Source organism: Giraffa tippelskirchi, chromosome 2 (assembly GCF_054371585.1).
Source record: "Giraffa tippelskirchi isolate mGirTip1 chromosome 2, T2T-mGirTip1v1.2.pri, whole genome shotgun sequence".
NCBI lineage: Eukaryota > Metazoa > Chordata > Mammalia > Artiodactyla > Giraffidae > Giraffa > Giraffa tippelskirchi.
The window spans coordinates 158,193,928-158,218,532 of record NC_137276.1 but is presented as its reverse complement, the minus strand read 5'-3'; the positions used below and the strand labels follow the sequence as shown (position 1 = coordinate 158,218,532).

General features: G+C 39.5%; 1 protein-coding gene and 1 non-coding gene across 2 annotated transcripts; one reads left to right on the top strand and one right to left on the bottom strand.

Moving 5' to 3' along the window:
• The first annotated feature begins 5,560 nt into the window (after positions 1-5,560).
• On the top strand, positions 5,561-22,320 carry CLDN1 (claudin 1). Its single transcript, XM_081537032.1, has 4 exons — positions 5,561-6,019; positions 14,919-15,083; positions 17,905-17,989; positions 19,704-22,320. Exons 1-4 carry the CDS (start codon positions 5,797-5,799, stop codon positions 19,861-19,863), a joined length of 633 nt encoding a protein of 210 aa, XP_081393158.1. The 5' UTR covers positions 5,561-5,796; the 3' UTR covers positions 19,864-22,320.
• TRNAR-CCU (transfer RNA arginine (anticodon CCU)) lies at positions 8,192-8,264 on the bottom strand. The gene has a single exon. It is a non-coding gene; the product is annotated as a tRNA-Arg (tRNA).
• Positions 22,321-24,605: the final 2,285 nt, after the last annotated feature.

Below are 24,605 nucleotides of genomic sequence, written 5' to 3'. Positions count from 1 at the left end.
TTGCTGGCCTAACTCTACAAATTTTGGTCTTGGCAGCTTTCACAGTTTTATGAGTCAACTCTAAAATAAAGAATAATTAGAATGAATAAAGGATAAATAAATAATTATTTGAAATACATCTATCCTTCTCTCTATATATACATATAATATTATAATATATATAAGATATTATTAGTATCTTGCCTGCTTCCAAGTTAGAACAGTTGGTAAAGAATCCACCTGCCAATGCAGGATACACAAGAGACATAGCTTCAGTCCTTGGATCGGGAAGCTCCATCCCCTAGAGAAGGAAATGGTAACCCACTCCAGTATTCTTGCCTGGAAAATTCCATAGACAGAGGAGCCTGATGGGATACAGTCCATGGGGTCACAAAGAGTCAGACACAAGTTAACACACATGAGCACGTTATAACTTGTCAAACATTATGTTCAATATAAGGATGATCTATCTACCTATATCTATATTTCCTATTTATTCTGTTTCTCTGGAGAACTCGCCTTATACAGTTAGTTATGATTATGTTAAGGAGATTTAAAGTAAAATATCACAATTTGACCTTGATTCTTGATTATCAAACTAGGGAGCTATTTCTAACCTCCCTGATGTTTAAAAGGAAACCTTCCCCCAAACAGAACACAAACAAAGGGATAAAGTAAGTGAACAGACCTTCACCAACTTGCTTCAAAGTAAATTTTTATGATTCAAGGAGTCAATTTTATAGCAGAATTCCATCTTTTTTTTTTTTTTTCATTTTTTTCTGGGGAGATAGATCTTCTATACTGGGAGCTTATGGGAGGACATAAGAAGGAAATTAAAGTCCACATAACAAGACAAAGACTTGTTACAACTCATAAACTAAGGATTTTCCCACTTAACCCTTTGAAGAGCTATGCTGATCTGCAGTCATTTGGTACCATGACTCCATCCTCTCTCTGCTCCTGGCTCACCCCATTGCAGAAAAAGCCCCTTGGCATTTAGTACTTGCCAAGGACACTTGCCAAGGACTCAGAGGTGAAAACTGTCCAGGGCCACGAGAAGGGGCTTAGACATCTCATCTAAAATCCCCACCCCTCTCATCGTTGCCTTTTCAATTTCTGAACATAAAATTACATCTGCCTCCTAGTAACAGTTCATATCCTGTCACCATGATTCAACTATCAATGACATTAAGTGAGATTCTAATAGAATCAAGGCAAGAAAAAGAGTCTTTCTGAACAAATGTATCATTTGTAAGTGGCTGGGTTAATAAATATATCTGCTATACCTGATATAATAACCATCATTTCATGTGCTTACTATGTACTAACTACTGTCATAAGTAATGTACACATATTAGCTTACTTAACCATCAAAACGCAATGAAGTAAAGTTTTACTTCTTCATTTAAAAGAGGAAAAATCTAATGCTCAAACATGCTGCATAAATTTTCTGAGGTTACTCTGCTCCTAAGTGATAGAACTAGCATTCAAACGTTTGTGGTTTAAATCATAACCTTGTAACCTCCTCTAAAACCCCAAGGGGATTCAAAGGACTGTTTTAAGTAGTGGTTATGACTGGAAAGCACCAATGTTCTTGACTTCTAGTATTGAACATGAAGATTACTAATACTAAGAATGTTGGTGCTTTTCTGTCATGCTGCTGCTGCATGGCCAGGGTATTTGCCATGTAGCAGCATGAAGGGAAAGCACCAACACTCTTAGTGTTAATAATTTTCATGTTCAATACTAGAATTCATGTTAAACTTTCACATTCATACTCTGATTCCTCTCTGAAGCCCTAAATAATTCTACAGCCAATTGTTTACTTAGAAATATGTTCATCCATTCTGCTTTTACGATCTGAGAAGCCCTGAAAAGTCAATAGTAACACATATTGTCCCTAAGTGAAATAATTACCTTCCAACAACTTTTGCATTTCTCATCATTCACCATTTCTGGGATGCTACCTCTTGGGATTGTGTTTCTTTGTCTCTTCTATCACCCTTAGTCTCTTCTATCACCCTTACTTCCATCTCTCTGTGTATGTCTTGTACTGATTGCTGTTCTCAGGATCATGGTTGAACCCAAGTATTAGTCACATATGGAGTAAACCAGCAGACCACTTGCTGTTTTCACTCATACTTCCCTCCTTGACAACAACACTCCCCCAACATGCTTCCAGATCCCCGAAGTGCACAATCTTAGTGATCAGCAGCAGAGATTAAGAAGAGACAGGAAGAAGCAGGAAGGCGGTTATAGTGTGGAGAGAAATACATGATAAGGATGCCTAACCCCGAAAAGCCAAGAATCCTTATTTGATTTGATTGACAAGGGAACTCCTTAGGACAGTGCTTAAAGGCATAAGCTGTAGGGTCAAAGTGTATAGTCTGGAACCCCAGCATTTACCGAATCCAGTCCTGGGAATGTGATCTGACATCTCTGTGTCTCTGTCACCTCACATAGGAGATGGTATATATAAACCTCTGAGCTAAACATTTGCGGATGATAGTATGTTACCCACTAGTATCAGCTATAATTACTTAGAGTTATAAAGCTTTAGCCTTGAGTGACCTTCTAGAAGTCAATTCCTAATTTTATTGATAGAGAAACTGAGAAAGAGAAGGGAGGTAATTTGTCTGAAGAAACCTAGCCAGATTTTCCTACTCAGCTGGCCAGGGTATTTGCCATACTATCACCAGCCTTTCTAGAAACTTCTTGGTCACAGTGCCTTCTATATTGTTTATATTTCATATTTAAAGACCAATGCCTGTAAGTTGTTTTTCTCCTTAAGTTGATGGATTTATGGTGAGCCATTATCTCACCTATCTGCTCTGAGGGAAGGACAGAAAACTAGACAGGATTAGATATGCCAGAGATGGCATGGATCACAGTGGAGTAAACAGCATCAACCACAGTCTCACAAATATGCTGTGGGCAATGAAGTAATCAGTCTCACACAGACCTGGACTTAAAAAACAAAAAACATGGGGCCATACTGACCACAGAGTTCATCCCTCTAATTCCCTGACAACTGTAGGTTGATAAAAACAGGTCCTAATGTACATTAAATGGTCTGTGCACAAATGCTTTCATTGAATTAAGATCATGTCTTTATTACTCTAATCTAAACAACAAAGACAAAAAATTTAATAGTCTTAATTCTGAATTGACTACAACAAAAAGATAAGACTATTCGATTCACATGATGGTGGTCTAGTCCTAAGCAAAGTCTGAGAACCTCCCCTGAGCTTAATAGTCTTGGGGAATAAATAAATCAAATGTGATTGATATCTCTCACAGAACCCTACAGAACATTCATCTGGGTATAGAAAGAATTAATAACTGTGGGCCCAGACTCTGAGGACTTAGCCTGGATGTGGTCCTGCCTTACAGAGCAGCCTGAGAGCCTTCCTGGGGTCTGAGGAGGCTTTCAGATAAGGAAGGACACCACTTGCTTAATGCTTGCTTATCCCAAATTAAATCTCTTCAACTAGCTTATGTGTTACTCTTTTCATTGGTGGTAGTGGTGGTTTAGTTGCTAAGTTGTATCCAATTCTATTGAGACCCCATGGACTGTAACCTACCAAGCTCCTCTGTCCATGTGATTTACCAGGCAAGAATACTGTAATGGGTTGCCATTTCCTTCTCGAGGGATCTGCCCGACCCAGGGATCAAACCTGCATCTCCTACATTGCAAGAGGATTCTTTACTACTAAGCCATCCTCTTCATTGCTAGTCCTTAAATCTCCATGCAGACTTGTCCTTTGGATTTAAACCTTCCAAAGGTATCTGACGACAACCAGGTAGAAATGAGGGTGGTGGGGGTTGGGGGTTTTGCTTTTTTATATATTTTTTAAAAGTATAGTTTTAGTCTCACAGCAAAATTGAGCAGAAGGTGCAGAGATTCCCATATTCTGCCTCACCTCACACATGCATAGCTTCCCCTCCTGCATCACCAACATTCTCCCAAGTGGCAGAGTTCTCTTCACCCCTCTCATTAACACTATGAAATATTTTTTAACTCCCTCTTTGATACAAACTGGCAGTTGCCATAGGAAATATTGAAACATATCTTGTTTTCCCTTTTGCAAGTTCATTTCTGCTGGGAGGCGCTTCTGTTTTTATTAAAACCATATAAGTTTCAAGTCCAACCACACTGGCACCACACACACAAAGAGGTTGGGAAAACATTTTAGTTATTCCAAACCATAGCATCTGAGGTACACTCCTGAGTAACTACAAAGAAGGAAGGTTTAGAGACCCACAGAGCACAACTAAAGGCTAAATAAACAAAAATCTGAGATGCTGGCCACAGCCAGTCACATTGCAAAAGCCAGAACTTGGACTTCTAATCCCAGGACAGGTCTCTTTCTACTCGGGGGGACTTTTTAGATGCTGTCACCTCTGATGAATAATATCTGAGAATTCATTAATGAAACACCCTTTGGAGGGGCAGAGGGCCAGGATGGCAGGTTCCTCTGAGAATGAATCACTGCTCTAAGACAAACTGCTGTGAGAAAGAGGATGATGATGATGCGTGTGTGTGCGTGTGTGTTCAAGTGTAGGGGTGGTGGAGGGTAGGCTGGGTGTGAGTGTGGGTGTGTACAAGTGTAGGGGTAGGGGAGGGTAGGCTGCATTTCCATAAGGATGGGTGTGTGTGTTCAGTCAAGTCCTCCTCATTGAGGTACTTTTTGAGACCCTATAGACTGTAACCCACTCAGCTCCTCTGTCCACACAATTTTCCAAGCAAGAATACCGGAGTGAGTTGCCATTTCCTTCTCCAGGGGATCTTCCAGACCCAGGGACTGAACCCATGTCTCTAGCGTCTCCTGCATTGGCATGCTTTTTTTTTTTTTTTTCTTCTTACCGCTGCGCCACCGGGGAAGCTCAAAGGACATATATTTCGGTCAAGCTGAGATGTAGTTGGGCAGAGTGGGCTGAGAACCAGAGTACTGCACATGCTATCAACTTGCTGTATGGTCTTAACGGAAATCACGTTTCCTCTCCGGGTCTCAGTTTCCTAATAAACAAAGTATCAACATTTCTTTTATGGTTCTAAGAGAGACCTCGAAGGGAAGAAAGGGCATTGGGAAGAAAGGAAAATGGGGAGGAGGCTGAACGGGAAGGGAGGAAAGTGTGTGAGGGAGGTTAGAGGGGTGGAGAGCCATAGAAATGTCTTTTAATCGGCGGGGGAAAAGTCGAAAATGAAACTGTGAGTCCCTTGAGGTCTTAAATTTTCATCTTGGCATTTTTTTAGTGTTTAAACATACGTAGTCATTTTTGGATAAACGTGGATTGGATGAACGGAAAGCCTGTGAAGGCTCACAGAGGAAAAGCGCGAGGGGAGAAAAGAGAGGAAACGAGCAGCCCCGGAACACTCTGAGTACCTGATCCTGCTCGAGTAGTCCCCACTTGGCTGGCAGGACCTTCCCGCCAGAGTTCGGGCCCCATCGCGGGCTCCCGCGCTCCCTCTCGCTTCCCCGCAACCCGCCCAGAAACCGCCAGAGGGAGCTGCGCGGCGGCCGGGTAAGGCCGGGGGCGGAGCTGCTTTAAATCGCGGCGCCCAGCGGGCCTGCATCTCAGTCGCGGTCCGGGAGCAGCCTCAGCTTTTCGCCTCCGAACTGCAGCGCCGACCAAGACCCGGACCCGGACCCAAACCCGGTCCCAGAGCTTCTCCGACGTCAGCGGAGGGAGCAGGATTCCCTGCAATAAGTTCCTCCGCTAGGCTCCGTCACCCCGGGGAGCCCCGGGTGCGCACCTGCAAACTCCGCCTGTGCACCTGCTGCCCCTGAGCCAGCGCGGGCGCCCGACCGAGTCATGGCCAACGCGGGGTTGCAGCTGCTGGGCTTCATCCTGGCGTTTCTGGGCTGGATCGGCTCCATCGTCAGCACGGCGCTGCCCCAGTGGAAGGTTTACTCCTATGCTAGTGACAACATCGTGACGGCCCAGGCCATCTACGAGGGGCTGTGGATGTCCTGCGTCTCGCAGAGCACCGGGCAGATCCAGTGCAAAGTCTTCGACTCCTTGCTGAATCTCAACAGTGAGTGCCTTCCCCACTCCCCAGTTGTGACTCAGGGTGGTGTAATGTTAATCGTTCGGTCGTCTCCGACTCTGCAACCCCACAGACTGTAGCCCGCTAGGCTCCTCTGTCCATGGGCTTCTCCAGGCAAGAATACTGGAGTGGGTCGCCATTTCCTCCTCCAGGGGATCTTCCCGACCCAGAGATCGAACCCGGGTCTTCTGCGTTGCCGGCAGATTCTTTACTGTCTGAGCTACAGGGACCCAACCCTAAATGGCTCCCTTTTGGAGTAGTGGCTATCAAACGGTTCTGTTGTGTGATTACATGTCTGTCAACCTTCAGTGGATCAAGTCTTCTGATCATGTGCCCCGCTGTAAGGTAGTAGAGAGAACCCTGGTTTGGGGAAAGGGACAACCAGACCTAAGCTCTAATTTTCCCTCTAACTTCCTGGGTGACACTCTTCTCAAGGTGTGGGTTTCATCTTACATACCCATGAGTGAGGCGGCAATTGAGCGAGTGGAAGCCAAACTCGAATTTGAGCTCTTAGGCCTTTCCTGGACAGTCGCAGATTCTGTGAAAATTGAAGAACTGTAGGGTTAGGACAAGAAAATGATGTGCCTTGAAAAGTTTGGAGCCCGAAAGCTTCTCCAGTTTGTAAAATTAAATAGATAATGCCAGTTATTAGATACAACTTTTTTCTCTGTCTTTGCTGAGTTATCATGAGAATAAATCACATTCCTACACAGACTGTCTCAACCTAGTGTCTTCTCACACTTGAGTTTGAATCTTCTGATTCTTTTGACTTCTAAGATCCAGTTAGTGTGAAGAGGGGCTTCCCCAGTGGCTCAGTGGTAAAGAATCCACCCGCAGTGCAGGAGATCTGGGTTCTATCCCTGGGTCAGGAAGATCCTCTGGAGAAGGAAATGGCAACCCACTCCAGTATTCTTGCCTGGAGAATCCCATGGACAGAGGAGCCTGGCAGGCTACAGTCCATGGTGTTGCAGACTCTCAGATACGACTGAAGGACTAAACAAGTGTGAGGAAGTCTTTCCCTCCAGTGACTCCTTGAAGAAGTTAAGTCTCTTAAGATTCCCCAGAAGGTTTAGCTCTCAGACCAGGAGTCTTCAGAGGAGGTAGACTGTATAGTCTTATTTTGGAAAGTGAAGGTGGGTGGCAGGTGGAAAAAAGATGAGAAGAAAGAGAAGTTCAAAAATTACCTCCCTGCATCATATAAAGGGAAAAATGAAGCCACTAAGGAGATACAGCTGATGAATGCAGAGGTCAGGAGAGAGAGGGTGGGGCTTTGAGTTTCTGTCTTCCACAGAGGAATTTCTATGTAACGAATGCTGGCTTCTTTCTTTCATAAGTTTGGACAGGATTATATAGAGAGAAATAGTCCTAGATATGGTGGAGAGAGGGTGACAGGATGGATTTTTTCTTTTGTTTTTTAAAATAAAAACTTCTGAGTGTTTTGTCAGAAATTCATTAAATTCCTACTTACTTAGATAATAACAATTCATCACTAGAGTAGCTTCCTTGAGATATGACATTAGTCGTCCTGAACTTGTGTCTGTCATGCACTTGAACTAACTTGAATAAAAGCTTCCTTAGCCTTTGCCTAGACAAACAAGTCTGCCCACCAGTCCTCTTTGTGTGCTGACGGTAAGCAGTGTTCAAGTCATTGCTCAAGTTTACTTCAATTGCTTTGTCCACCTCCTGTGTGTGGTTTTGTCAAAAGCCATGCCCTTTAGAGTTGTTCATTCTGTTCCAAATCTGTTTAAAACTCTCAAGTACCTGTGGAATTTGTGAGTCAGTGTACACATGGTGGTTTTTAGTGTTGCCATTTCAGCTTTTCAGAGTTCCCATATTAGGATTCTTTTATGCCAAATATAAGGAGAACATTAAGTATATGCCTTTATATAATCATTGAATCTCCTCATGGATGGATAAATACGTGTAAGAAATTGTATGGCATTTGGCATGTCATATTGAAGCCCTGGCAGATGGAGATGGTTCTAAGGACAATTCCAGATAGATCTCTGATTCCTCTGATCAAAATGATTCATTTTCTTATTTTTAAGTATCTTTCAAATTATATTTATTCGGCTGCCCCGGGTCTGAGTTGTGCCACTCAGGATCTTCAATCATTTTGGGGGCATCTTGGATGTTTTACTTGTGGCATGTGGGATCTAGTTCCCTGACCAGGAATTGAACCTGGCTCCCCTGCACTAGGAGTGCAGAGTCTTGGCCACTGGACCACCAGGGAAGTACTAGTAGTCCATTTTCAACATGTTCAAATAGACTTCCTTTTACCTTCCTTAAACGGCCAAATGAAATCAGATCGATCCATGTTATAAATAGCAAAACAGGTTATCCCTGCACGTGAGGATGTGTTAAAATTTTTTATTTTCATTTATTCCTAGTTAACATAACTGTTATGATTTTTAAAGCTATGGTGGAAGATCTAAACAATACCTTTCCTCTACCCGTTTTGGAGATTGCATTCTGATGAAATTTTTTTTTTTTAACTCCATGTCAATTCCTATTTTCCTTTTGGTTAATGCCAGAGTTTATCAAAGGTGGGGCTGAGGCCTTTCTCTCAAAACTGACTCTCAGAAGAGAGAGTCTTGACTCACAGATATACTTCCCAACCTGCCAGTGACTCACTAGATGCCTTTGTATGGAGCCCAGAGAACCTACCTGTCTCCGTTTCTCCATCTGGACAGTTGTGCTTATGCCCACCTGATGTAGAGACCTGGGAGGCAATTCATTGGCTGTTTTTGGTTTAGTACCATGATATCCAGAGGTGAACAGGCCTATCTGTACATATAACTAGAGTTCCTTGAAACGAGTTGCACTCCACAAAGTGCTTTTAGGTGAAAAACTTAGAAGTTTCTTAAAATTGTAGCTTGTTCTCTTTGCCAGTGGAGCCCAGTTGGCAATTTGGGGCTCAGATTCTGGGATTTATAAAGGTTATAGCACTAGATGTGTTAAAATCCCCGGTTCCCCTTCTTTAACTAGTGTCAGCTACAAAGAGCACATGGCAGTGTCTAAAGGGATACGATGTGCTTAAGGCAATGTCAAAAATGAGATACAGCAAGGCTTCTTTAGATGGTTCTTGCAAAGCAGTTTATGAAAATGTAACTGGGGAACTTCCTGGGTAAACAAATAATACACCATGGATTGTAGTTTTACTATGGCTGAGACAGTTTCACTTCCATCCAAGAATGGATGTTTATTGACACTGATGACTGATAGTTGGAATATGCAAAAGAGAGTGCCAGATAGAGTTGCTTTTCTTGATTAAACTGTACATCTTGCCTTGTTTTGATTCAGTTTTCAAACTTTTGGCAAGCTAGTTCCTATTTCATGTGCTTAGTTAATTGCTTCTCCTGGCTTGACTTTAATAGCTAGAGCTGTCCAAAGACTGGATTGCCCCAGGAGGTTGCGTGGTGGGAGGTGTGCAGGCAGAGGAATAAATAAGCATTTTGAAGGAATGCTGTAGGGAAAATCCAAGTCCCAGACAAATGGGAGGTTAGGCTAGACTCTCTGTAAGTCTCATCTAACCTTAGGATTCTGTAATTTGTTTATAAGCTCCTCTGGCCTGTTCAACTTGCTTTACATGAATCCGCATGTGTGTAGGTGTGCTTTAATGAGTATTGGTTGTCGGTGAAGTTTCCCAGAACTCTCACCATGATGTCAGGCTCAATCAAAGAATAAAATCAGTGACTTGGATGGTCTTTGACGCAGAGGCAGAGAGGGGGGCACCTCCTTACACTTCCCTAGACTGCATTAGGCCTGCTGAACCACTGATGTTTAAGGGGCCATTTGTGTTCATATCTGTTTTGAGAATTAGTTCTGATTTTTGGAATGATGAAAGTCAAATCCCAAACGCAAACTTGAGTACTCAGTTCTGACCCTGGTTCTACACTAACTAGCCATGTTTATAATGGTGAGCCACTTGATCATTCTGGACTATGGTTTCCCCACTTATAAAGTAGGGCAGAGTGGGAGGAACAGGGAGATGAATCCATGACTCATTCATACATTCAACCAGCATCAGCCAGGCCCTATCCTTGTTCCTAGAAATGCAGCTAAGATGATTGATAGTGTGCAAATGTTGATTCCTTTCAGTGCCAACAGTCTTTGTTACTAACTGCAGTGATGCGAAGGGCATAGGCAAGTGGCAGAGTTTAGGCTTCCTTGATTGGAGTGATGGCTAAGTGGCACAGAAGTAACATAGAAGTGTACATTTAATCATGAGACAATTTCTCTTAAGAAACAAAAAAAGCAAAAATGTTTGGAACATCCTGAAAACTGGTTAAGTCCTGCCTTATCCCAGACCACAGTTATTGACTCTGCTGGAGTCTTAAGGTCACACCCAGTGGCCACCAGTTCATACATCAATCAAATGGAAATGCTAACAGTGAAGACTCTTGAGAAACTTTGAACTTGACTAAAAGTGAACAATTTAATAAGTGAAGATGTCATGGGAGTATAGCTCTGTGACAGTCTGTGAGGAGTTCATTTAATTGCAGAAGAGAAAAGAGGATTTTTGTTCTAGTCACCCAGTGGTCAGTTTATCTGCTTAATACTTGTTAAGCACCTACTGATGCCAAGAGGGTCTGCATGAAGATAGAGATATAATTAAAATCTTCTTTATTTATGACATATAATAGGGTAATAATATAGTAATATGGCTAGTAAATAGCATGAACAATGTCAGGTATTTAAAGAAGTTCTGCTGCTTGTATAGTAAGACTTTAGAAATGCTTAAAAAAACAAAAATTCCACTGACTTGTCTCTGCTTGTCTTTCTACGTTTATGTTGATTAACCTCACTGTAGTAGATCAGTAACTTCTAACTCATTTCTTGTCTTGTAAGTAGAGATCTTTGTAAGTATGTTTTCAAATTATACTTTCAGGTTGCAAGTGTTAAGAACTCCTTAGGGAGTCTTTAATCTCAAGATTATCAGTCTAGCTAAGTATAATTAAAAGACCGCCTTCTCCATGTACTGCTGAATAATTATGAGGAACAATAAATAGTGTACCTTTTTGCATGTTTGCTAACCACTTTCTCCAAAGACGGCTTTAATTGGTGGTAATAATATTGTAGAGGTAAATTTAATGGGCCAGAAAGGAACATATTTGCTTCAGATTGGAGCCACTCAGGTCAACTCAGAGTTAATAGTTCAAGACTTTATCTCTCTGGCCTAAAATATTTGGTGGCTTTCAAATATTTCTCAACTTCTCTGCCCTGCTGGTCATTGTTCCACCAGAAAAAAACTTCATCTTGAAAGCTCATTAGATGCATAATTTAGAAAGTTTCTAAAAATGAGATTCAGTTAAACAAAAAGTATGATTTTTTTCCTCCGTAGGTGAATTTCTAGCTTTTAATAATCTAAACTAGATCTAGCTTTATGTAGCAAGATTTTAGTATCTTGAGGCTTTCTAAGAGGTGTTTCTCAGTATTATTTTTCAAAAATTAAGCTTAACACAAAAGGTATTTTTACCTATTATATATGAATTTTTAAAAGATAAAAATTTAAATTAATTGATCCCAGATTGAATAATCCATGAAGCTTGCCAGGTACTGTTATAAGTGCCTTGAATAGAAATATGAACAAATATTTGGCCAAGTTATCAAGGAGCCCACAATTACATATTTTTGCTGTCTGACTTAGAAGGCTTCCATAAGATGTTAATTTGAAGGATTCATCTGGTTCCAGCTTAAAACTGTGCAATTTAGATTCTATCTGCATGTAAAACCCTCATAACTTGTAACGTAACACTTGCTTACTTTGATTTGTAATCCACTATTCCATGTACCCAACTAGTGAGTTTTCATGCTATTATGATTCTCAGCCTTTTTTTCCCTATGTTTACATTTCTCCCCACATATCACTATAGTTAAGAATTCATCCAAATGTCTCCAGTGATGCAAGATGAGATTTTGTGTTTGATGCCCATCTAGTATTGTAAAATACAGACATTTCCTAAGTCAGTGGATGTCAGGACATAAATGAAAAAATACTGCTTCACAAAATAACACTATTGCTTTATCAGATTTTTAAAAATGAAACATGATCTCCTTGCAATATACGGTTTATATGATTCCTCAGTATAGGTTTTCCCCCATTTTCTCCATTATTTTTGTGAATTATGCAAACAATTCATTATACTATAAAATAAGACTTACTAGGGTTTGTAACACACAGAACAAAATATCTGTTCCTTTCCCCTTAGAAATTTTGTAAAGTAGTGGAAAGAGTAAAATGGGGTGTGAATTGAATGTGTTTTCTTTGAGAACTGAAAGGAGAACAAACTCAGAGACAAAGACTGTGAAAACGAGATAATCCCAGGCGAGTGCAGGTGGAGTCCTGAAGTGGTTGATCCATGTACGCTCTCTGCCTGGGTGGTTTTATACAGGCCTGACTCAGGAGCTTGAGGCCCGGCAGACTCCTCGTGAAGAGTACCTTGTGATCCAAGTGCTCAGACCTGCTGGGCTGGTGGCCTGCTGTTTGTACATGAAGTACAGATCAGAATGATTATAGAAGCTGGATCTAGTTTGAAGCCCTACAACTCAAAGTAGAAAACTTAGACATCAGAGAAAACAACGAAAGTGATGAATAAAGATTGGAAAATTGAGCTTAATGGACAGACAGAGCAAAAGGTGGTTGAGAGAAGTAAAAGGCTATACATATTTGAAGGGCTGTCAGAGGAAGACAGAGGGTAAAAAATCTTTTCATTCCTCCTTTAAGACCCTAAATGGCTCCTGCTCACATTTAGAATAAACTCCAAACCCCTTTCCCTAGCTTGCAAAATCATACATGATAAATGCCTTCTGCTTACCTTGCTAACCCTCTTCATTTTACTTTCCACATCCAACCATCCTCCAATAGTGGCTAGCTTTCCCAGTTTGTCCAGGATTGAAGACCTTCTCAGAAGGCAGGACTTGTAGTTTTAAAACCTAGCGAGTCAGGCCAAATGGATGAGTGGTCACCCTGTCCTCCACATGGATCATCTCAGTGACTTTCAGCATCTCCTTTTCCAGTGTTCCTTTGACTGAAATGCTTTCTTTCGGAGTGGCACTTAGGACCAGATTGGAAATCTCTGTTATGTAGGAGAGATTATTTATTTTATTTTTTATTTTCCTTCTGAGCATGATTGCCTTTGCAAAACTGTTCGCAAACCAGAAGGAAGGACACACCATAATTATGGAGTCCTTGGTACTTTTCTCTTCATACCACAGTATCGTTTGTGATTTCAAGGAAGGTTTCACAATAATCTCATAAGCAGCTATAGTTCCTGGTAATCCATGATCCATGAAACGTGTTTTGATTCAGAAGTTCTTGTGCCAACCTTCCATCTTCAAATAAGTGTATAAGTTGGGTGCACACTTGCCCCCATGCATTTATGGGGAAGTAAATCTATGAGGGGAGCATGAGAGTGCCTTTGGTTTGCTTTTTGATTAAAACAAGTAAAAATTTATCTTGGCTTCCCAAATATCTCTCATATACAGTCAAAAAATGTCTTTGATACTTTCAGAAAGAGGTTACTATGATTTTATCATAGATTGCCTGTTTATGGCAAGGATGGAAATATTAACAAATTTAAATAAATTGATGTTTTAGAAATCTTTAGTGTTAATTTGATTTGTAGCCTAAATTCTCAACCCTAAAAATACTGACACCGAGCCTAAGTCTAAATTAGATACTGAGATATAAAACCTTTTTTTCATGTCAGCCAGTTTTGAGACCATTAGGAAGTCAATTGTTCCAACTTCCTTGGAGATATCATCCTTCCTTGATTGTTCCTTCCTTCCTTCAATTGTTCCTTCCTTCCTTAGAGATATCATCATTCATATTTTACATAATAAAAACATGGTCCCAAACAATAGTATCTGGCTTACCCGTATGATAGCACACTTTATTATTATAATGTAAATAATTTTTATATTTGCAAAAAGACTTGTCACTGAGACTTGTCACTGACATGTTAACACTGTCAAAGAGATAATGATCTTTATTTGAAGGAGGAAATAAATCTAAAGTCAAACTCATCTAACCAGCGTAGTTTCAACTCACTTTTCTTTGAGAATTTGTGCCTTTATGCCATAGGGATGGCATCACGCTTTTACTCTTTAATATATTTACTGGTGTAATCTCAAACCTGGCCCTATATATTTGATCATGACTTAGTATGCCAATGACAAGAACAAGAAATTAGAAAATTATTGGAATCCTAAGAAGTGCTACATTGAATTACTGTCAGCTATTTTACAACATAGTAATTTAAACAGTTTTAAACACCAGTGATATTTCTGAATATAAACCTACTATGTTCCAAAATAATTTTGTTCTGAGAAAATGGTTTTCAGATCTCCCACCCCACCCCCATCACTGGAGATATGTGTTGCTTATCCAGCCAAGATAATCTATGAGAAATTCATTTCTTGTCTGCCAAATTCACCTTCCCAGATTTTCCCCAGCTTGAAGACTGGAATGTAAAGGTGTTGACTGTTACCAAGATATATTGTAAACCATTTAAAGTATAAATGTTTTAACATTAAGGATAATATATGATTGTTATTTCAAAATTAAAATTCTCCATTAGTAAGAATTAATGTGTTTTAAGCCTATTCAATCAAATCATTAATTATTTTCCAGAGGATTTGAATTTAATGTCAAAAACATAAACTGTTAGAGCTGGAGGAATTCTTATTCACCATTCAGCCATTTGTTTTTCTGGAGGAGAAACTATGTTGGTTTCCTGCAAAGGCATCACTAGAACTGGGGTCTCCTGACTCCTGGTTATGTTTTCTGTCTTCCATACAACATTGAAATATACTTGGTCTTCTACCACTCTTCTCTTATTGGTCTAGGCATGATTGTTACCTGTTCTAAAATGTTTTTTGTCAGGCACTCTGCAAGCAACCCGCGCCTTGATGGTGATTGGCATCCTGCTGGGACTAATAGCCATCTTTGTCGCCACCGTTGGCATGAAGTGTATGAAGTGCATGGAAGACGACGAGGCACAGAAGATGCGGATGGCTGTCTTTGGGGGCGTGATCTTTCTTATTTCAGGTAAGAGAGGCCCTGTCCCTCTTAGACCTTATTAAACTCTTTTCTGACATTTTTTAAGGTCTAGTTTTTAGCTTCCTTAGATTATGTTGGATTTATGTTGGCTTTATTGCTCTTGAATCAATTGAATTCAGTTCCTGTAAAATATGAAGACAAAGAATCTTCAAATCCAGTTGACTTTCACATTCGCAAACGGGAACTGAGTAAAAATCTGAGATCTGTGTTCACAGTGGACAGGTTTATTCCCTGAGGTTTCAGGTGCCAACTGGTTCATTAAAAACAGTCTCCTCAAGTGGAGGGAGAGATTTTTTCTATCTAGCAAATACTGAAGACCAATTCTGTGTAATTCAGAAAATTTCTGTGGTGTCTCTACTGATACTACGTGGGAAAGATGGGGAATGATGAGAGAGACCATGAAGAAAGTGTAATCATACAGGTGTGAATGAATGGAATGAATGGAGCTGGGATCATTGGAGGAAGAGGAGGACATTATTCCATGTAAGCAGGACTGATTCTGGAATGAACAGGGTTTACCCATAGATCAATGAAGAGAAAGGGCATTTGGAGTTCAGGTGGAATGTTGGAATGGTAGGAAATGAGAAAAAAATGAGTTAAAAAAGAAAATAACACAGAAAAGTCTTGAAATAAAAACCTTGATAAAAGAGTGAGGTTACATTTTCCATAATAAATAAATGCATATTTATTGCTTTATTCAAATCTTATTATGTGACCTTTGAGAAAATGAGAGCCAGAAGAACACATGGACAGTTCATTTGTAAAGTCTTATAATAAAGTTAATATTAAATACGATAATGTGTGCATATAAAATTGTGTATGTATATAAAATAATAGACTATTATATGTCATATATAGTAGGTGTCTATTGTTTTGAAATAGACTATTACATATGCTTTCCTGATGGCTCAATGGTGAAGAATCTGCCTGCCAATGTAGAAGATACGGGTTTGATCCCTGGGATGGGAAGATTGCCTGGAGAAGGAAATGGAAACCCGCTCCAGTATTCTTGCCTGGGAAATCCCATGGACAGAGGAGCTTGGCAAGCTACAATCCATAGGGTCACAAAGAGTCAGACATGACTTAGAGACTAAACAGCAACAATAAGACTATTACATAAACTATATATGGTAGCCTATTGTTTTTGGAAATGGCATTAGTAGTATAATCTACCACTAGGAAAAACTAGAATTAGATTTTTTCCTCATTTTCTCTTTAAGAAAAGTATGTGGATATCATGAACAATAAAGGAAGAATGCCTGTGGCTTTACTAAACATTTGGTTAAAGATTATGCAAATTACTACTGCAGAGCATTTTATTCCCAACACTTAGGTTTTATACCAAAGGCTAAGAATACACTTACTGAGTAGAACCTGTCCTCTGCTGATCTTCTAATAACTCCCATCCATCACTCCTGCAGTCTCACGGACTTCCTAGGAGTGAGGGTTGCAAGTTCCAGAGCATTCATATTTTCTACTTGAGCAGCCAAAAGCAGCAGTGTTTTCTTTCAAGTATTAGAGGCAATTAGGTTGGACCACTTTTTCTTGTAGGAAGAAGAGGGCAATGGGCGTAGCACAGAAATATTTAATCTGTCTAAATTGATGAATTTTTAGACTGACTGTGTGCTAAGTCACTTCAGTCATGTCTGACTCTTTGCAACCCTATGTACTGTAACCTGCCAGGCTCCTCTGTCCGTGGGATTCTCCAGCCAAGAATACTGGAGTGGGTTGCCATGCCCTCCTCCAGGGGTTTTTCCTGACCCAGGGATCGAAACCTATGTCTCTTACATCTCCTGCGTCAGCAGGCATTTTCCTTACCACTAGCACCACCTAAGCCCAGACTATAAAAGAAATTATTTAAGTTCTTTGGATAAGAAAAATTGAGGTATTGTATACTTATTTTAATAAATGATAGAGCAGATTATTTTGATTAAGTGGTTTCTGTGGGGCTGCCCAGGTGGCTCAGTGGTAGAGAATCCACCTGCTAATACAGGACACGTGGGTTCAGTCACTGGGTCTGGAAGATCTCCTAGAGGAGGAAATACCAACCCACTCCAGTATGCTTGCCTGGAAAATCCCATGGATAGAGGAACCTGGCGGGCTACAATCCAGACAAAGACTGAGCATGCACACATGCACTGAAATGTGAGAGACATGAGAAATTGAGAGTGTGCTGCATACATTGATCTGATGGGGCGCCTCAGTGAATCTCATGGCAAGACCTGGAACATCTGGCCAATAGGTGTGTAGGAATTTAGATGATTGGTGTACTCTGAGCCAGGTCCAACGTGTTCCCACTATCTAGCTATTTATATTCATTTTGATCCTTCAGAAATGTGAATTTTGAGTTTTGGCCAAGAAGAATGTAGAAGAGTTCTCATCTTCCCTTTTGTAAATGACGAGCTTTACAAATAAGGACTTTGGTTTTATCAAAAGTAGTCTAGCACACTAGTTTATAACAATGTATTTAAAAGAGATCTTAAATGACATGCATCTCCTGAATGTTTCCAAAAGAATGTTATTTGTGCCAGGGACCTTAAACTGTAAGTGAATAAGATGACATGAACAGTCATGTGCCTAACTTCAACCTAGTATTTTTGTCTGTCTTAAGAGAACACTTATAAAAAATCATGTTTGAACCTCTATTCATCCTAGATTAATAACGTCTGAATTAAAATGGACTAAATTAAAAATGTCAGCATTATTGATGAAATTTCGTTCTTGTAAAATACTTATAAATTTAGTGAGCCATGCATTTATGCTCCGTGTTGCATGGTGATTAACAGTCTTTTGTTTTGAATTTCCATAGGTCTGGCTATTTTAGTTGCCACAGCATGGTATGGCAATAGAATTGTTCAAGAATTCTATGACCCCATGACCCCGGTCAATGCCAGGTAATGATAGTGACATAAAAAATTGTTCTCTGAGAAAATACCCTTTTATGTTCTGCAAAGTAAAGTCCAGTTAGTATCGTGACTTCCCAGACTTGCTATCCAGAATTTTATGGAATTTTCTGCCAAAACTGACAATAACTTGAATGGCCTGTGACATGTTAAAAATAGTTTGATAATTACTTTAACCGCATGTATTGATGACAAAATAAACTTCAAAGTAGAAAAGTTCCAAGCTGTATACTTTCCAAATGTATGCTGGACCTTTTTTCATATTTTTTATTTTTTTTAATATTAATAAAGATACCAATATATTTGAAATTTCATTTTTGAAGTATATTCTGATACAACACTTAATTGTGATTATTTGTAACAAAACACAGTTTATGACTGATCGAGAACACAGTTCTATTGTAGAGGTTAATAACCTCTAACAGTTAGAAACTTCATTCCTAACAATTTTATTTATGAAAAAAACAATTTTATTTATGAAAAGGATGAGTTACCACTATGAAATTTTGTGTTTCATCAAGTCCATAAAATAGTTTTAGAAAGATCATCCTTCTTAACATTGCACGTTGTGGAAGTTAAAGAGCTGACTCTTGGCTCTCATGTAATGACACCCTTTGATCAGAGACAAGGTTCTTTGTCTCACTGTGTTCACTTCTTTAAAGCCTAATAACTATATTCAGAGTTGGGATGTTAAGGTGTAATTATTGTTTGTTGAGTGCTAAGATGAATGGATGAAAAATGCTAGTGGTGGGAGATAAGGTGTGCTTCTTTGTTTATAATCACCCATGTATAGGAAAACACATACTGCCATGATGGTGTTGGAACCCATCCCATAGGACTACAAAGTAGGGACAGAAACTGCTGGAGGTCAATAGGCTAAAATTTTACCTATTGGATATGAAAGCATTTTATAAATTGCCAGGCACTGTATACTTACTTACAGTGTCTCACATGATCCTAAAAGCAGTACAGTGAGGAAAATGGGATCATTGTGCTTTAAGAGAAGCAGCTGCTGAGGTTGAGACACGGAGTTCATGGCCTAAAATTCAGCAGCTGAGAGTTTGCATCTGGATTCAAACTCGGGCCTTATCATTTTAGATCCAACCCTTCTCTTTCCTTATTGTCCACCATCAGTCACAGATCTTCTCCCGGAAGTATGGCTTAACACATCCACCCGAATCAGTTTAACCTAGAACAATCTATGGGTTGTTTAGAAGTTTTTTCCTCAAAACCATAGATCAGATTTCAGTGTTTATTAGGGTTTAACTGTTGAAAAGTCTAATAGTCTCCAAAACACTCTGGCAGTTTCTTTTTTTTTTTTATAGAATACTATTGCTACTTGGTGATAGCATGACTTGTTAAGTTTTAGCCTAGGAACCATGTTCCAAACCTGATTTTAAGGTATATAGCATGCTTTAAAAGTCCCCTACACATGGAAAAGTCTTTGGAAATATTTGTGTAATTAACCTGGTGTTACATGCCACATTGCGTGATCTACTGTTGCAAGTTGTCAACAGCTGCAATGTGAACGTTCTCGTGTGTGTGTCCACAAACCTTAATGTACTTCATAAAACTTAAAGGGATCACAGGGGATTTTTTTCAGTGGAAAAAATATGAGTGTGATATTGATTTTATTCTTTAATTACATTAGAGAAGTTTCCAATGGGTCATTGATTAAGCAAATGTATCACCTTTTCTTTTTTAGGTATGAATTTGGTCAGGCTCTCTTCATTGGCTGGGCTGCTGCTTCCCTCTGCCTTCTGGGAGGCGCCCTGCTGTGCTGCTCCTGTCCCCGGAAAACATCTTACCCAACACCCAGGCCCTATCCCAAGCCAGCACCTTCCAGTGGGAAAGACTATGTGTGACACAGAAGAGAAAGCTGACAACCCTGTTGAAACCAACAGAAAATGGACATTGAAATACTGGCATTGACATTAAGATCTCAGCTTTTGACTATTGTAGTCTGAACTGTGGTATTAAAACAAAAACCATATTTTTTAAATATCCATTGCTAAAAATAACTTAGCCTTATCTTCTCTCCTTTCCTCAATACAGAGGGAAGCCTTTTCCATTTGTATTACTGCTTCCCACTGAGTAATCATCTCAAATGAGGGGAGAGAGCATTCCTTAAATATATATAGATATGTACATAAACATGTTTTTCTAAAAAAAAATTAGATAGTAAGAATTCTTATTCTCATTATATTGCTACCAGCATTCTTAAAATATATCTAAAAAATGAAAAAAATATTTAATTCTTGATTAAGTCATTTATTTGGTATTTTTCAAATTCTTCTTTCTTTGTGTATACATATATAATAGGTCAAATATCATTTACCCTCCTTCATCAGCTTTTAGTGTCTTTCACAGAAGATCTGACCTGCTTTACCAAGTGTGAATTATTTCAGTTCTTCACATGTGCCCTCTTTATATGTTTGTATCATTTTTTTTTTTACCATGATCTTTTAGCACTTGCTGTGTCATCATTCAGCCATTCTTCATGCCTTTGTTTTTTGTGAGATTGAGCTTAACTCTTGAATCTGATAACACATTTTATATGCCTGTAGTTTAATTCCTAAAGTCAATAAGAGTCTCTCGCAGACCAGAGCTTTGGGAGCAAATCTGTGTGTGTGTGACTAGATGGTATGTTCCTGTTGACCTTCCCATACGCCTCCTGTACCCTGACCTCTAACACACTTATTTGCTTTGAAAATATTTGTCCCATTGAGGAACTGTGTGCTGCTTTTCCAAGTATTGTAACACAATTCTATTGATTGAATTTTTTGAGCTACTCATTCACAGTTATATACCCTCCCAAACTACCTTGTTCTTGTCCCCTTTACTGTATTGTTTTCTTGTATAGCTTACCTCTTTCCAGAGAGGAACAGACTGTTTGAATGAAGTACTATAATTTCTATAGTGATAATCTGATGACAAATATTCCCTCTGTAGTTTATAGGCAAGTCACTTAATCTTTCTCCTCTTTTCCCATCTGTCAAATTGAGATAATGATACTTAACCAGCTGGTAGAGTGGTGTAAGTATTAATTAGTTGATATTATGCTCATTCTTTGAACATGAAATATGCCTAAGTAGTGTTTCTATTTGCTAAATTGGCTGTTAAGAAGTCGTTGAACAAAACCTACACACAGGCCTTCCCATGGCTAGGCACCTTCCTCTCTCCACAGGCCTGTTCCCTTCCTTTCAGGTGTGGCCACCATTTTGTTGGCACTCTTCCATTTTAACAATTGCTCTTAGTTTTCCAGTTTGTGGAAAATAACTCCTTTACTTCAGCAAGATGTTGTAATGGAAAGGGTGTTGACTTCAGTGTCTGGAGACTTGATTTGAGTCTTGGTGCTATCAATTACAGTGTGAGTTTGGGCAAGGCACAGGTTGCCCTAGATTTATTGCTTCATTTCTAAAAAGAGGATTGTAATGTCTGACCTGCCTACCTCACAGGGCTATTGTGGGGATCCAGTGAGACAGGATAGATGTAAATGTGATTTTGTAAGGTGAAAAGTACTGTACTGGGGGAAAGAATTAAGGAATTTAAGTGCATAGATTTTAGACTACATTTCAAATGACTGAAAAGAGAAATTTTAAGAAATGGATTTCCTGTCTTAACCAACCTCTCAAGTGAGGAGACAAGTGAATTTCAGCTTGCTAAATGAAAAAAAAAAAAACTTTAAGGAAGTCTTAGTTTTCTTTGGTCAGTGTGGCCTGATGCTTTTTGTGTAGCTAAGGTTTTCTCCTTTCAGGAATGCAGACTTGACCTAGAACAAGTTTGCAGATGTAATGGGTAAAATAGAAGTGTAAGTGTTGACCAAAGAATGGAAGATTTTTTGAGTTTTAATAACTTGTAAGGGTATACAAGATGGATATTGGTTAAGTGATGTCATCAGAGGTATTGCTACTAGCTGGCAGCTAACATGGCTAGGATAGGTAGTTTAGAAATGTAGCTCATAGTGAAATCACCTAGGGGAAGTTATCCAAAGGATTGAATCATAGGACTTGAAACTAGTAAATTTTAGTGTGTCTTCCAAACCTGAAAGTCTATGCTCCTAGAATGTATAATTCAAAGAATCTCTGCTACCTTCATAAATCCTAATGATGGGCAAGTATTAATACACGTGGTTACTAGTTGGTAAACTCTGAAAAGAAATCCATAGTACAAAATGGCCAACAGAATTGTGACACCAGAATCTGTCTGACTTTGATATTTTTGTACTCTGCTACCCTACTTGGAAACAGATATTTCAGGGTTTTGTAATGGGAATTTGTATAAAGCATTACTCTTTTTCAATAAATTTTTTTTAATATAAATCTTTAGTTTTTGTTTTCTTTTTTTTTCATCATTTATTTCACGTGGAAGACGAGATGGCTCAGGATAGGATCCGACTCACCATGTATTTCTGGGAAATAGCCATGGTGCCTCTGGGCCACTTGTCAAGTATTTGAGTGACTCCACCCCCTGGAATGCCCTATTGCTCTCCAACTGTGCTTCTTCCTCATCAAGGGTGGTGATAGAAGAGAATGTCAGGAGAGATTGCTTCATTTCTCTCATCCATAGAAAGGAGACATACTACAATAAATGACTAAGTGATAAAGTAGTCAACTGTAAAGCACAGTGAAAACTTAAGTTGATTGTGTTTCCTACAAGTTGGCAGAGTGAAAGACAGCTAGAAATCCATTATTGTTTTTGTAATAATTACCAGGTGGTACAATGGTAAAAAATCTGCCTGCCAGTGAAGCAAATGCAGAAGATGTAGGTTCAATCCCTGGGCTAGGAAGATCCCCTGGAGGCAGAAATAGCAACCCATTACAGTATTCTTGCCTGGGAAATCCCAAGAACAGAGGAGTCTGTCGGACTACAGTCCATGGGGCTGCCAAGAGTTGGACAGGATTGAACACATGAGCACACACACATTACCAAAACTACTTCTCAGGAAAGCAAGTGATGAAACTTAGTCACTCATTATCTAAAAATATCAATGATTGATACAGCCTTAGTTGTAACCACTCCTTAAGCAATTTGCATAGTACAGAGACAGACTAGTAAACAAAGGATTGAGTTCTATGTGGAGCTCTGTGGGGACATTAGCCTTAAGGGTGAGAGATGAAGATTACTGTCAGTCTCTTTAAATTACACAGATGTGTCAGATCTCCACTCTTTCTACAAAATTGAAATCTCCTGGATGGGTCCAGGCCCATGAAATTTGAGAGGAAATAAAATCCCTAGGTGCTGATAAAAACTCTGAAGAGAAAAGCTGGATTGTCAGTCACACCAAGTAGACACCACCTCTGTGTAGGCTCCTCCTTCTGGATGCCATTGTCCTGCAAACCAAGCAGTCTCTCCTCCTCATCAACTAGTACTTTCTATGTGAATCTGTGTCCAGGGACAACTCCGTGCCATCCCCATATTCCCACCTTTGAAAGCCTGCTGTTGGTCCTAGTAAAATCTAGTAATGGATTTTTTTTTTTCCTTCCTTTTGAATGTGGCTCAGATATAAGATTTCTGCAGTCTCTCTTCCTACCCCAGATATACCCTCAGGTATCCCCAACCTGCCCTAAAATCTCTACAATTAGCTGGTACCATGGAAACTCAGAAGTTACTGCAGTTTCCAGGGTTTTGTAGGGACAGCTTGTTGGATTTAAAAACACAATGAGAAACATTCTAAATGCTCTGAAACTCTGGGGAACTCATGGTATTTTGAATATTCATCTTCCATTGACAGGTTTTTCCCATATGGCCAATATCAGCAATTAGGCAAGAGATATGGATTTATTCAGTTAATATTTATTAAATACCTACCATAGACTAGTGCCATTAAATGCAGAGAAGGATAAAGGGTATAGGAAATAAATAAGACCCTTTCCTAGGCCCCAGCAGAGTGAAAAGTATTAAGTGGGAAGAAAAGTGAACTTGAAATCAGCACTGGTTCTGCCAATGATCAGCCTTGGTGAACTATAGAGATCTCTATTCTCTATTTTTTCATTTGTAAAAGGAAGAGCTTGGCCCCACTCGGTGGTTCTTATGCATAACAACGTGGAAGCTTTTGACTATTAGAGGTTTTTGAAACCTCTGACTTCCAAAGACTTAAACCCAGATTAGGGGAATCAGAATTTCTGAGAAAAGTATATTAGGTATGAGTTTCCCAGGGGATTCCAATGCACATTCACATTCTGAATTGCAAACCACTGGGCTACGTTATCTCTCAGGACCAAGTGTGCTCAAAAAATTTTCTGTGTAAACACACATCCAAGCACTTCATAGACGACAATGTTGTTTATTTACTTTTTCTCTAAGGTCATGGTTCTATTTTATGATTCTAGATTTTTTTGTTTGTTTTGGTGAGAGTATTAGCACAAGTTCAGTAAAGCCAAACAAGCTGAAACATCAGAGTTTGGAGCAGAGAATGCTTTATTGCAGGGCCATGCAAGGGTGACTCCTGTCCTAAAAACCCTGAGTTCCCTGAAGGGTTTCAGCAAAGCACTTTTAAAAGCCAGATGGGGGAGTAGGGGTCACAGGGTATGTGATCAGCTTGTGCACAATTCTGTGATTGGCTGATGGTGAGGTAACAGGGTGGTGTAATAGAGGTTAATATTGA